This window comes from Pristis pectinata, chromosome 35 (assembly GCF_009764475.1).
Source record: "Pristis pectinata isolate sPriPec2 chromosome 35, sPriPec2.1.pri, whole genome shotgun sequence".
NCBI lineage: Eukaryota > Metazoa > Chordata > Chondrichthyes > Rhinopristiformes > Pristidae > Pristis > Pristis pectinata.
The window spans coordinates 61,304-74,990 of record NC_067439.1 but is presented as its reverse complement, the minus strand read 5'-3'; the positions used below and the strand labels follow the sequence as shown (position 1 = coordinate 74,990).

General features: G+C 45.3%; 1 protein-coding gene across 1 annotated transcript in view; it reads right to left on the bottom strand.

Annotated features, from left to right (window-relative positions):
• Nucleotides 1-2,325: 2,325 nt before the first annotated feature.
• The window catches only part of shkbp1 (SH3KBP1 binding protein 1), a 48,103-nt gene continuing 36,741 nt past the window's right edge, over nucleotides 2,326-13,687 (bottom strand). The window contains exons 12-18 of the mRNA XM_052044161.1: nucleotides 12,101-12,217; nucleotides 11,018-11,188; nucleotides 10,045-10,200; nucleotides 9,810-9,906; nucleotides 5,726-5,910; nucleotides 5,262-5,391; nucleotides 2,326-3,401 (exon numbers count right to left, since the gene is read on the bottom strand). Coding sequence (XP_051900121.1) covers nucleotides 2,828-3,401; nucleotides 5,262-5,391; nucleotides 5,726-5,910; nucleotides 9,810-9,906; nucleotides 10,045-10,200; nucleotides 11,018-11,188; nucleotides 12,101-12,217 — 1,430 coding nt within the window. The 3' untranslated portion in view covers nucleotides 2,326-2,827. The remainder of the gene's footprint in view (nucleotides 3,402-5,261; nucleotides 5,392-5,725; nucleotides 5,911-9,809; nucleotides 9,907-10,044; nucleotides 10,201-11,017; nucleotides 11,189-12,100; nucleotides 12,218-13,687) is intronic.

Below are 13,687 nucleotides of genomic sequence, written 5' to 3'. Positions count from 1 at the left end.
AACCATCCCTGGCCCTTCCATCCCCCTCCAAAATAGGTAAATGCTAGAACTGTTTCAACAACACTCTCTTCTCACTGTCTCATCAAATGTTGTTGGGGTAAGATACAGCTTCTTATAAAAACAGAAGTTCCTAAACATCTATTTCTCAATTGGAATGTTGCAGGAGATTTAAGGAATGTTTGAAGAATTTTGTTCTATACAATCCATCAGCCTTCCTGTCCCTCACTGCTCAGTTAGTTTGAGAAGATGAAATGTCAAAAAGGCAAAGCAGTTTCCTTTCTCCTGCTCTCGAGTTTTTAGGCAGCGGCCTCCGTTGGGACATGGTAAATAATTAAATGTTATGTGGGTAACCATTCCTTTTCATAAAAGTTAAGCCATTGTGTCAAGATTCTCCTCCTCTCTGGCGCTGCAGCTTGGTGGGTTTAACAGCTCTGTAGTAGGGAAGAGTGAAGTGAGCAGAGAACAGCATGTGAATGAAGGAGGAAAGGGAAATAACAAGGTCCACAGAGATCAAATGGAAAATACTGTGGATACTTAAACCAGAAGTGGTCAAGATGCTCATGCCTTCGGCAGTTTCTGTGAAAAGAGAAGCTGAGTGATGACAGTCTCTTTGTCCTTGATATGCTTTCTATATTTAGCATCAGCAGGAAAGATCCTTGGCTGTCTAGCAGCACTGAAGCAATCAAGCATGTCATGCTATCAGCAAGTTGTTGTGTCCCCGTACTCCTTCTACCTACCATTTGTTTCAGGTCTTACATTTTTAGTTGCACTTCAGCCTTCAGAACCTGTAGATTGTATCCAATCGAGGAATATCTTACACTTTCAATTAATAAGCTGCTGGATCTTTTGGTCATTCTCTTTAAACAAGTCGCTCTGTTTTCTGGTAGAGATGGTGCTAATTATGGTAGACTTTAGAATAAGCAAAGGCACCAGAGACAGATCCTGGCTCGTGTTGGTTGGATTGTCAGATTGTCTGCACTCGCACTGAATCAGTAGAATTTTCCATGCAAGCCTTTAATATTAATTTTATTGCAAGAGCACATCTACTGCCATTGGTATTTAGGGTTCAGGTCGATGGAGACGACAGGCTGAATTAGACAAAGGTCAGTCCAGCAGTCAGAGTCTGACAAGTAGCAAGTGATATGGACAGGCTTACAGTTGATGGTGCGTACTAGGACAAATTTGGGGGTTGTTGGCGCAAGGCCTTGTAATTGTTGCTCTGACAAAACAAGATGTTGGTTTTGACAAGACTGTAGGGTACAGAAAAGATTCACAAGGATGTTACTAGGATTGGAGGGCTTCAACTGTAGGGAGAGGGTTACAGTTAGGACTGTTTTCCCTGGAGTATAGGAGGCTGAGGGGTGACCTTATCGAGGTTCTTAAAATCATGAGTGGTATAGATGAGGTGGATGGTCACAGTCTTTTTCCCAGGGTAGGGGAGTCTAAAACTAGCGGGCACAGGTTTAAGATAGAGGGGACAGATTTAAAGGGGACCAGAGAGGAAACTTGCTCCACAGTGGGTGGTGGGTATATGGAACGAGCTGCCAGAGGAAGTGGTAGAGCTGGGTACAATTGTAACATTCAAAATACATTTAGACGGATACATGAATAGGAATGGTTCAGAGGGATATGGGCCAAATGCAGGGAAACTAGACCAGTTCAAGTAGACAACTTGGTTGACATGAACAAGTTGGGCCAAAGGGCCCATTTCCATGCTGTACAACTCTATTCTAACTGTATGAGACGTTGGTGAGACCACACTTGGAATATTGTGTGCAGTTCTGGTCACCACGCAGAAGGAAGCATGTGATCAAGTTAGGGAGGGTGCAGAAGAGATTCACAAAAGATGTTTAGATTGGAGGGTTTGAGTTATAAGGAGAGAATAGATAGGCTGAGAGTGTTTTCCCTGAAGTGAAGGAGGAGACTGTTCATTGAAATTAAATGGATCAGTGAGTCAGTCAGTTATCTTATGAGGAAAGTTTGGACAGGCTAGACTTCTACTTGCTGGATTTTAGAAAATTAGGAGGCAAATTGATTGAAACATACAAGATCCTGAAGGTTCTCAATAGGGTGAATATTTCCTCTTTAATCTAGAACTAGGGTTTACTGTTAAAAAATAACATAAGAAATGAGGCATTTTTTTCTATAAGAGTATTAAGAAGTTACGTCCACTGGGACTTTGCACAGGGGGATTGAATGGGAAGAAGCAGAGTGCATACACAGTGGAAGTATGCAAGAAGAAATATGGTCCAATGGAATTGTGATTACCAGGTATGTGTAACTTCATAAATAGACATTGAGCAGTAATAGAACAAGGAAACCAAAGAAATTCATCACTGTTTACTTCAGTCTAGAAATCACATCATAGAAAAGCAATGCATGTGTTGCACCTTTCACTCTGGACCTGGATTCCTACTTTTTGATCCTTGAGGAACTAACATGTAAACTTAATGTAACACCAAAAGCAGATGACATTCACAGCAATGTAGTCATTACTGGCAAAAACCCAGACTCTCACAGAGTCACTCAACCTGCAAGTGGGATCCAGAACCAGCTGGAATTTTCCACTGAACCACAGCTGATTGATTTGGTGATCAGGTTTTGCTGCTTCATCACCAGATTGAAAGAGAAAATTTTGGAGATCAGTAAGAACTCAGTCAAAGGTCAGGAGTTGACAGGATGATGACCTTGAAGTTTGATGCATTACCTGCTCCAAAGCACCCATCCCAGGAACATTTACACACCATTTCTTGAAACTCCCAGCTGGAAAAGTCTGGTGCTCTGGATTCACAGGAAATGTTGCCTGAAGATTGAGAAGCAGACAGCATTAGAATGAAGTCTCATTCATTCTGGGTCTGGAGGCAGCTGGTAATTCAGTGGGTGAGCTGAGGGAATTTGCCACCGGCTGAGCTTCCAGTCCGGCACTGGCTGGTGGTACGATGGAAGGGGGAGATATGCTGGATACAGTGGGACTGGCGAGCATGGGCCTTGGGTTGGATTCAGCAGATGCTTTATTTATCATTGAGGTTCTTCTGTCCAATTCACAGCTGAGCCAGCGTGGATCCACAACACTGAATTCGGTGGAACGTGCCAACTCCTGGCAACGCTCCACGAAGCTGCCTCTCTGCCCCAACTTGCTCTCACCCTCAGCTGCGCTCAGACCCTCTGCCTGGTGCTGAAAGCGTCGTAATCTTCCTTCACCAGCAGATTTCAGCAGGTGAGGGTTCCCAGAGCTAACGTCACTTTTCTCAAGTGATGTTCGACTAGCAATGGATGACTGCAAACTATTCACACTGGGAAATCCTTCCCACTGTCTGGCCAGACTGAGACTGTCCATCCGAAGCCCTCCTGCTCCACTCCGCATCAGTCTCTCCCGGAACCCATCGGACATCAGAAATTGGCTGTTTCAAGAAGAAAAAAAAGAGAACGAATTGCAACAAAAACCTTAATCTGCCATGAAAATATCGAGCGTGAGACACAACCATTAGGTGAACTTGCATCTTGGTGCCTTGAAACTTTACATCCACTCTAACTTTGGCTGAGCTTCAAGGCCATGTGAAGACACAAAGCCACCCATGCTGCAAAAGTGACTCCAAAATAAATCAGCTCCCTCAGGGCCTTTTTAGGCAAGCCAAGGCTGTGAAAGTTGGTTTAGAGTCTGTCAATGTAATCAGTTTTACTGGGATTTGTATGACTGTGCAGCTGTACCGAGGTTGTGGCCTTCCACTGCTTGAGAGGCAAAGGCATCCCAGGTCTGGGCCAATCCAATATTTTTGTATCTTTGTTATTTCCTTTATCAATCTGCTATCCTAAAAAGCAGCTTATGGAGATGCAGAGTTATACAGCACAGAAATGGGCTCTTTGGTCCACTATGGCCATGCCAACATACCAAAATCTATGCATACAAATCCTATTTGCCCACTGGTCCCATTCGTCCATATACAGTACTTATATACTTTGCCTATTTTAGTGTCTGTCTAAATGTCTCTCCAATGTTGTGATTGTATCTGCCTCCACTACCTCCTATGGCAGTGAATTCCAGTTATCAACCATTCTGTGTTTAGGAAAACTTATCCCCCAAGATCCCCTTTAAATCTCCTACCTCTCACCTTAAAACTATGCCCTCTTGTTTTTGATGCCCCTGCCGTGGGAAAAAGATTTTGACATTTACCCCATCTATGCCTCATAATTTTATACATTACAAAGACCCCTTTGTTCCAGACAAAGTCCAGCCTATCCAATCACTCTTTCTGACTAAAGTTCTCCAATCCAGGCAACACAGATCATAGAACAGGCCCTTCAGTCTACAGTGTTTGTGCCCAATATGATGCTAAATTAAACTAAATCTCTTCTGCCTGCACATGATCCATATCCCTCCACTCCCTGCACATTCAAGTGTCTGTGTTTCTATCTAAGAGCCTCTTAACCACCACTATTGTATCTGGTTTCACCACTACCCCTGTCAGGCCAGTCCAGGCACCCACCACCCTCTGGGTAAAAAAACTCCTGCTTGCACATCTCCTTTAAACTTTCCACCTCTCACCTTAAATGCATGTCCTCTAGTATTTGATGTTCTTACCCTAGGAAAAAGATTCTGACTTTTACTCTCTCTATGCCTCTCAAATTTTATAAACACCTCCTCTGCACTCTCTTCAGCACAATCACAGCTTTCCTATAGTGTGGCAACCAGAATTTCACACAATACACCAAGTGCAACCTAACTAATGTTTTGTAAAGTTGTAACACAACATCCCAGCCCTTATACTCTGTGCCCCAACCTATGAAAGCAAGCATACCATACACCATCTTTATCACCCTATCTACCAGTGTTACCACATTCAAGGAACAATGGACTTGAACCTCAAGGTCTCTCTGTTCATCAATATTCCTTAGGGCTCTGCCATTCACTTTATATGTCTAACTCCTTATTTACCAAAATGGATCATCTTACCCCTGCAGGATAAAATTCCATCTGACATTGGCTGCCCCCAAATTTTTAGCTGTTCTATATCTGCTGAAGCCTTGACACCATCAATTTTTCTGTCATCCACAAAGGTACTAACTTTACCTTCTACATTCACATCCAGATCATACAATTTTTAACAGCTTTAAAAGAAGCTTCGTTGAAGTGACTACTGGAGATCCGCACCAGGAGATGGGTTGAGACCCCTGTCGGGTTAGAACTTGGGCTTAGGCCTCAGTTGCATCCCAGAGCTTAAACTGCAGACAGCTGTTCTCTCTCTTTACATTGACCTAATTACCTGGATGACAGGTGGAGCGAAGAGGGCTGAGTGACCGACTGCGCAGGGCTCACATCAGGAGTTCGAGTCAGCGTCAGGTCACACTGTTCAAGCTGTTGCAGCAGTTCCTGTTCAGTGGGGCCTCCCGGGTCTGTGATAGGAAAGAATCCACAGTTTAAAGTGCCCTCCCACGAGCATCCTGCCACCACTAACACCCAACCCCAGTGTCGTATGTCTCTTGGGGGTGAATGGAGGGGAATGCACACCAATGCAACCACAGCCACTACAGTGATAAGAATGGGCATGACAGGACTGAGAGGTAGATGGAGAGAGGGATACGGAAGGTGAGATGGGACAGAAGAGAGGGGTGGAGAGGGTTCAGACAGCATGGGGAGTGGGGGAGAGGTGCAAGTGGGGTCTGCTTTGTTCCTCTTTAAATCAAACTGCTTTGCCCCCATTTGACTCCTCCCCCAGAGCTGTTTTACCTCCAGATGCCGCTTTGCCAGTAGCCTCCATTGCCGTCGTGAGGTCCCACATCTGAATGCTGCCATTGGAGTGCCCAGTGAACAGGTATCGTCTGGCCCGTGAGCTGATGCGGCTCGAACCCTCGCACTCGTGGACAGTGAAAGCAGTGATGCCAAGTCCATCCACTGAGCGGATCTCACAGATCCTGTGGGCAAAAGTAAGAGCAAGCTGGGAAAGGATGAGGCTGTCTGTTGATACATATTTCAAGGAATTTTTCCCATGAACCTCCCAAGGACTTTATGCAACCCTCCAGAATGGCTGGTATTTGTCAAATATCTGACCAGCAGTTCACCACAGTTAAGCCCATGCCCATTTTCAGTAAAGCTGAAAATCAAAAATAAAAAGAGAAAATTGTGGAAACACCCAACAAGACAGGCAGTATCTGTGGAGAGAGAAACAGAGTTAATGTTTTAGGCTGAAAACACTTCATTAGAATTGGGAAAGAGAGAAAATAAGTTTGTCTTAAGTTGTGGAGAGGATGGGCAAGAGATGGGTAGGTCAAAAGGAATCTCTCTGATAGGGTGAGGCCAGAATACAAAACACCAATTGGTATCGTATTCAGTGCTCAGAATGTCATCTTCTCTACATCAGAGAAACCAAACACAAATTGGGTGACTCCTTTGCAAACCAGCTTTGTTCAGTATGCAGGGAAACCTCGAGGTTTCAGTTGCCTGTTGCTTTAATTCACCATCCCATTCCCACTATGACCTATCTGGAACAATAGAGGAGACCACAGTCGATGAGGCCCAATGCAAGACCGAGGAACATTCCATCCAGATATGTTGCAGCCTTCAGGACTCCAATATCAATTTCAGCAATTTCAAGTAACTCGCATTCTCTATTCACAATAGAACTGTCCTGAAGAATATAGGGTAGCAAGGAAGGAACTTAAGAAGGGGCTGAGGAGAGCAAGAAGGGGACATGAAAAGGCCTTGGCGAGTAAGGTTAAGGAAAATCCCAAGGCTTTTTTCACGTACGTGAAGAGCAGAAGGATGACGAGAGTAAAGGTAGGTCTGATTAGAGACAAAGGAGGGAAGATGTGCCTGGAAGCTGTAGAAGTGAGTGAGGTTCTCAATGAATACTTCTCTTCAGTATTCACCAAGGAGAGGGGTCTTGATGATTTTGAAGACAGTTGGTAAGGTTAATGTTCTAGAGCATGTTGATATCAAGAGAGGTTGTGTTGGAGCTGTCAGAAAATATGAGGACAGATGTCCCCGGGGCCCAAAGGAATATTCCCCCGGCTGCTCTGCGAGGTGAGGGAGGAGATTGCTGAACCATTGGCTAGGATCTTTGAGTCCTCATTGTCCATGGGAATGGTATCAGAGGATTAGAGGGTGGCAAATGTTGTCCCCTTATTCAAAAAAGGTAGTGGGGATAGTCCAGGGAATTACAGACCAGTGAGCCTTACGTCTGTGGTGGGCAAGCTGTTGAAAAGGATTCTTGGAGATAGGATCTATGAGCACTTAGAGAATCATGGACTGATTAGGGACAGCCAGCATGGCTTTGTGAAGGGCAGATCATGTCTCACAAGCCTTGATAGGCTTCTTTGAGGAGGTGACCAGGAAGATTGATGGGGGTAGTGCAGTAGATGTGGTCTACATGGATTTTAGTAAGGTGTTTGACAAGGTTCCACATGGTAGGCTTCTTCAGAAGGTCAGAGGGCATGGGATCCATGGAAGCTTGGCCGTGTGGATTCAGAATTGGCTTGCATGTAGAAAGCAGAGGGTTGTGGTGGAGGGAGTGCATTCAGATTGGAGGGCTGTGACTAGCAGTATCCCACAAGGATCGGTTCTGGGACCTCTACTTTTCGTGATATTTATTAATGACTTGGATGAGGGGGTAGGAGGGTGGGTTAACAAGTTTGCAGATGACACAAAGGTCGGTGGTGTTGTGGATAGTGTGGAGGACTGTCGAAGATTGCAGAGGGATATTGCTAGGATGCAGAGCTGGGCTGACAAGTGGCAGATGGAGTTCAATCTGGAGAAGTGTGACGTGGCACACTTTGGGAGGACAAACTCCAAGGCGGACTATAAGATTAATGGCAGGATTCTAAGTAGTGTGGAGGAGCAGAGGGATCTGGGGGTTCATATCCACAGATCACTGAAATTTGCCTCACAGGTAGATCGGGTAGTTAAGAAAGCTTATGGGATGTTAGCTTTCATAAGTCGTGGGATCAAGTTTAAGAGCCGTGAGGTAATGATGCAGCTCTACAAAACTCTGGTTAGACCACACTTGGAGTACTGTGTCCAGTTCTGGTTGCCTCATTATAGGAAGGATGTGGAAGCATTGGAAAGGGTGCCGAGGAGATTTACCAGGATGCTGCCTGGTTTGGAGAGTATGCATTGTGAGGAGAGACTTAAGGGAGCTAGGGCTTTACTCTTTGGAGAAGAGGATGAGAGGAGACATGATAGAGGTATACAAAATATTAAGATGAATAGATAGAGTGGACAGCCAGCACCTCTTTCCCAGGGCACCAATGCTCAATACAAGAGGGCATGGCTTTAAAGTAATGGGTCTGAAGTTCAAGGGAAATACCAGAGGAAGGTTTTTCACCCAGAGTGGTTGGTGCATGGAATGCGCTGCCTGGGGTAGTGGTGGAGGCAGGTACGTTGGTCAAGTTCAAGGGATTGTTAGATAAGCATATGGAGGAATTTAAAATAGGGGGATATGTGGGAGGAAGGAGTTAGATAGTCTTAGGCATGGTTTAAAGGTCGGCACAACATGGTGGGCCGAATGACCTGTATTGTGCTGCATTGTTCTATGCTTCTGCTACAGGTAATCCACCCGTAATATTTACTCAGGTTTTTCCTCTCCACTGACATTGTCTGATTTCCTGCAGCTCTGACATGCATCTCAATTTTTTTTTAAAACAACACGACTCTGCTTTTTTCTCTAACAGCCCTCATTAATCTTTGAGCCAAATGACTTCATCAGCAGCTCGTCACCATTCCCAACAACTCTGGCATTCTATAGGATATATTTCCTTTGTCCCATCCATCCCTCCCTCCTTTCCTCACCCTCTCCGCAACTTAAAGCCAATTCGTTTCTCTCGTTCCCTGTTCTGACGAAGAATATTCTGCCTGTGATAGTAACTGTTTCTACAGATTCTGTCTGACCTGACTGTTTCCAATATTTTCTGTTTTATTCCAAAATAAAGCTTACTTTATAGCTGGAAGCAGGACTCGGCAACTGGCTCAATGGAAGACAGATATTCTTCCTCTGGTGAAAGAATGTAAAACTGACACAACAGGAGTGAAATGGAAAAGTCAGATGTTGATCTAAACCCAGCTCCAGCTCTTGAACTGAACTCTGGATCCAGCCCAATTCCAGAACCCCAATCCTAGGCCCCAGAGCCTTAACCTTGTCACTGACCAATCTCAGTCCCTCTCTTGTCCATACCCAGGGCAAAACAAAACGGACATCTCGTCCAACCCAAGACTAATTGTTGGTGCACTCATCTGCTCACACACCTACCATTTCAATGATCCCACCATCCCACAATAAAACTGGGATCACAGTCACGAATTGGATGTCCTCAAGTCCACCAATTCACATTAACATTAGCTCCCTGAAGTGCAGTGCCAGACTCTGCTCTGCCTCAGCTAGTCTGCCTCCAAAACAGATATCCTGGCTTGTTTTATCTCTAGATTTGACTTTTCCAACATCTTGCTGGGTGGCCTGCCTCATTCAACCCTCCACAAGTTGTCTAAAACTTTGTTCCTCTTGTACCTATCACATCAAGTTCTATTTTCCAATCTCCAGCCTACATTAACTCCTTGTGAAGCCACAACTCATCCCCTCACGATCTTCCTACTCTGTCACTCTGTCACCTCCTCCAGCCCTTCAACAACGCCTTACCCATCTCCAAAGTTAATCTTTCCATCATTAACAGCCATGCCTGTCCCTGGAATTCCCACTCTAGGCACCTCTCATTCACCTTCAAAGCTCCTGAAGGCTTTAGAAAGTGTTGCGAGGCGTGCACATTGACAGTCAAAACAAAGACAGGCACCTTGAAGCTGCACTAATGGAGAGTTCAGGACTCACCTCCTGCCAGTTGAGGACAACCGCACAAGCAGCTGATTGGTGTCAGGGACAACCTTCTGGATAAAAACCTGCTCCTCATCCCGATCTCCAAATGGGCCTAGAAAAGGAAAAACAGAGGAATGGTATAGACCAGAAATCAAGGGGGGATGGGGTCACAGAGGAGTGGAGAGAGGGGTGGGGGAGGATAATTGAGGAGGTGGGAAGGGAATGGACCATTCATACTCAAGGATCTCACCAATATCCAATCCCACTGAGCATCCTCCGTGTCCATCCAAGTCTTCCAGTGAGAGTATTTTGAAGGAGGCGAGTGGAGTTGACCCTGGCTGGGTGGAGATCATTCCCCGGAATCTGGTCACAGTCCACGTTCGTACGTGATGGCTATCAGCACAGACTGAATAAAAGACACAATTTGCAGCTGCTGTCATCACCAACAGCTGCTGATTCCAATAGTCAATTCACCTAGTGAATCCCCTTCTGTACACCTGTGTGAGACTTCATCTCCTGTATTTACTTGGCAAGGACCAGCTGCAGATGGTCAAAGGTGACCATTGAGTATTAAACCAAGTCATTACCTCAATCAGGCAGTAGGCTACCAAGAGCCAATTCCTGCTTTGACAGCAGAGAAGCAGATGAGAAAGGACAGGCAGTTGCTCAAGTTTAGGCTTAAAATCCAACAAACTGCTGATATTCACCGTCACTGCTTAAATCTGGCATCTCCTCACCCTCTTTCTCCAGCCCTAACCCCAGGGAAGCTGCAAAGATGTGTTTTTTAAAAAAAAACAGAATAACCAAATGTTAAACAAAAGAGAAACAGGAGCAGGCCATTCGGCCCCTCAAGCCTGCCCCACCATCCAAAATAATAACAGCTGATCTATGTTGGCCTTTGCTGTGCCAGTTCCCCATAACCCTCAGTTCCTTCATCCTTCACATATTTGTCTATCTTCACAAATAATGATCTGGCCTCCACCACCCTCAGGGGCAGAGAATTCCAGAGATCCACCTCCCTCAGAAATTTCTGCAACCTCAGTTTTAAATTATTGGTCCCTTATTTTGTAACTATGTCCCCTTGTTCGTAACTCCTGCACTAATGAAAACATCTCAACATCAACCCTGTGAAGCCCCTTAGGATCTTCTATGTTTGAATAAGGTCACCCCTCATCCTTTTAAACAAAGGGCAGGATCTAACAAGGAAAAACATTACTCCCTACCTGAGATGAGATTACGTTCAGACAGTCTAATCTTTGTGATGGGGCTTCGGTGGACACTGAATGTCTGAAAGAGCTGTGGTCCTGATCCCACAGTCTCAGGATGCTGCACGATCACTCGCACCATTCCAGAGCTAGTCCCATACGCAATCTCAATCCAGTTCCCACTGTCACCTGTCATTGAGATCACAGCAAACAGAAATTCAGCTCTAACTTTATAAATAAGCTTATTTATTATTTACATAATAAATACTTAAAGCAGAAAAATGCCCCATGGTACCTCACTGAAACTCTACCAAAGACTGCCACTGCAACTCAAAGTGAGATATCAAGCAACCAACAGCTGGCTTTGAGGAGCATGTAAAAGAAAGAAAAGGAAGGTAGAAGTGGAGGTGTTGAGAGTAAATAGCAGAAATCGGGGTCCAGTTAGCTGAAGACACAGCAGAGTGCTTGAACTGAGAACACCTCCAAGACTAGAGGTACAGAGGTGTATGTTTACAGGGCTGGAGGGGAGTTGGGGGTGCAACACCAGGGTGGATTCTGTGACTCTAGTGTAGGTCAGTGAGCACAGGGTGAAGATGGACAGCACTTGGTGCAAGTTAGGACACAGGCTGCAGAGTCTGGATGATCTCAAGTTTATAGAAGTTGGAAAACAAGGGAGGCTGAATTGGAATGACCAGGTCTAGAGGCAACAGAGAAATAGATGAAGGTTCAGCAGTAGATGATCTGACTCTAGAAATGCCTCATCCCTGCCTCGGGGGCAGCTGAATTATTGTCAAAAATCTCTTCAAGTTACCTGAAGGTCAACGATTCATTAAATGTCTTCTGTAGTAAAACATCTAATTTTTGGATCCAATTAGAAGCAATCACTGGTCAATACTACCACTCAGATTTACTGCAATTGCACAGGGTCACTTTTGGATTAGACAGACAGGACTTCAGTGAACAGGGTCTTGGCACCTGTACCAGCGCTGCACTCCCTTGGTCAGGCTATGTTGGAGTAGAATGCTGATACCGATCCAGTTAAAATGGGAGTTTGAATGATTTTTAAGTAACTGCTGAGCAACAGTACAGATCAGGACTTACTGGTCTTTGGGGTGAGATAGACACTCAGGGCAGTAATGGCATCTTCAGATGGATCACAATAAAGCTCTGTAACAAGCAAATCGTTGTCTTTAATCCGCAGAGGAAACTTCTGGACATCTGGAAAATTAAACAACGATCCATTTTCAGAATTCCAAGAATTAAGGAAAAGTTGTCACAGTGGCTTCATCAGTTTACCCCAGTGTCTCCCATTTCCTCTCCTGAAAATGTATTGCTCTTGCTGTGTCGTTTCACAGAGGTGACACATTTACTTGGCATCATCACCAACCAGACTGTGGCAATGAGGGACATTGACTATTTGACTATGGAATCCTTACCTTCATCACAATGATCTAGAAATGCAACTTGTTGCAGGAAATATTGGAAGTTGACAGGGAAGGATCCTGCCTAATTCCACCCCTGTCCCTCCCCAACCTTTCTGCATAATGACCCTCCAAGCTACTACTGCCCTACCCCACACAAATCACAAACAACCCTACTTCTACCTATATGCTGTGGTACATAAATGAACTGACAATGAGAGAAATCAACGGAGCCGCAAACAATCAGCATCCTGAAACACCCAGCCCATAAGAGATCAGGCAGGGAGAGCAAAGCACCAGGATGCAGGAGCTGATGAAACAAACAATGCTTGTATGCTTTTGAGAGAGAGAGAGAGAGAGGTAGAGAGAGAGAGAGAGAGAGAGGTAGAGAGAGAGAGAGAGAGAGAGGTAGAGAGAGAGAGAGAGAGAGAGGTAGAGAGAGAGAGAGAGAGAGGTAGAGAGAGAGAGAGAGAGAGGTAGAGAGAGAGAGAGAGAGAGAGGTAGAGAGAGAGAGAGAGAGAGAGGTAGAGAGAGAGAGAGAGAGAGAGGTAGAGAGAGAGAGAGAGAGAGAGAGAGAGAGAGAGAGAGAGAGATAGAGAGAGAGAGAGAGAGAGGTAGAGAGAGAGAGAGAGAGAGGTAGAGAGAGAGAGAGAGAGAGGTAGAGAGAGAGAGAGAGAGGTAGAGAGAGAGAGAGAGAGGTAGAGAGAGAGAGAGAGAGGTAGAGAGAGAGAGAGAGGTAGAGAGAGAGAGAGAGAGGTAGAGAGAGAGAGAGAGAGGTAGAGAGAGAGAGAGAGGTAGAGAGAGAGAGAGAGAGGTAGAGAGAGAGAGAGGTAGAGAGAGAGAGAGAGGTAGAGAGAGAGAGAGAGGTAGAGAGAGAGAGAGAGGTAGAGAGAGAGAGAGAGGTAGAGAGAGAGAGAGGTAGAGAGAGAGAGAGAGGTAGAGAGAGAGAGAGAGAGGTAGAGAGAGAGAGAGAGGTAGAGAGAGAGAGAGGTAGAGAGAGAGAGAGAGGTAGAGAGAGAGAGAGAGGTAGAGAGAGAGAGAGGTAGAGAGAGAGAGAGAGGTAGAGAGAGAGAGAGGTAGAGAGAGAGAGAGGTAGAGAGAGAGAGAGGTAGAGAGAGAGAGAGAGAGAGAGGTAGAGAGAGAGAGAGAGAGAGAGGTAGAGAGAGAGAGAGAGAGAGAGAGGTAGAGAGAGAGAGAGAGAGAGAGGTAGAGAGAGAGAGAGGTAGAGAGAGAGGCACACACACACACACACACACACACACACACA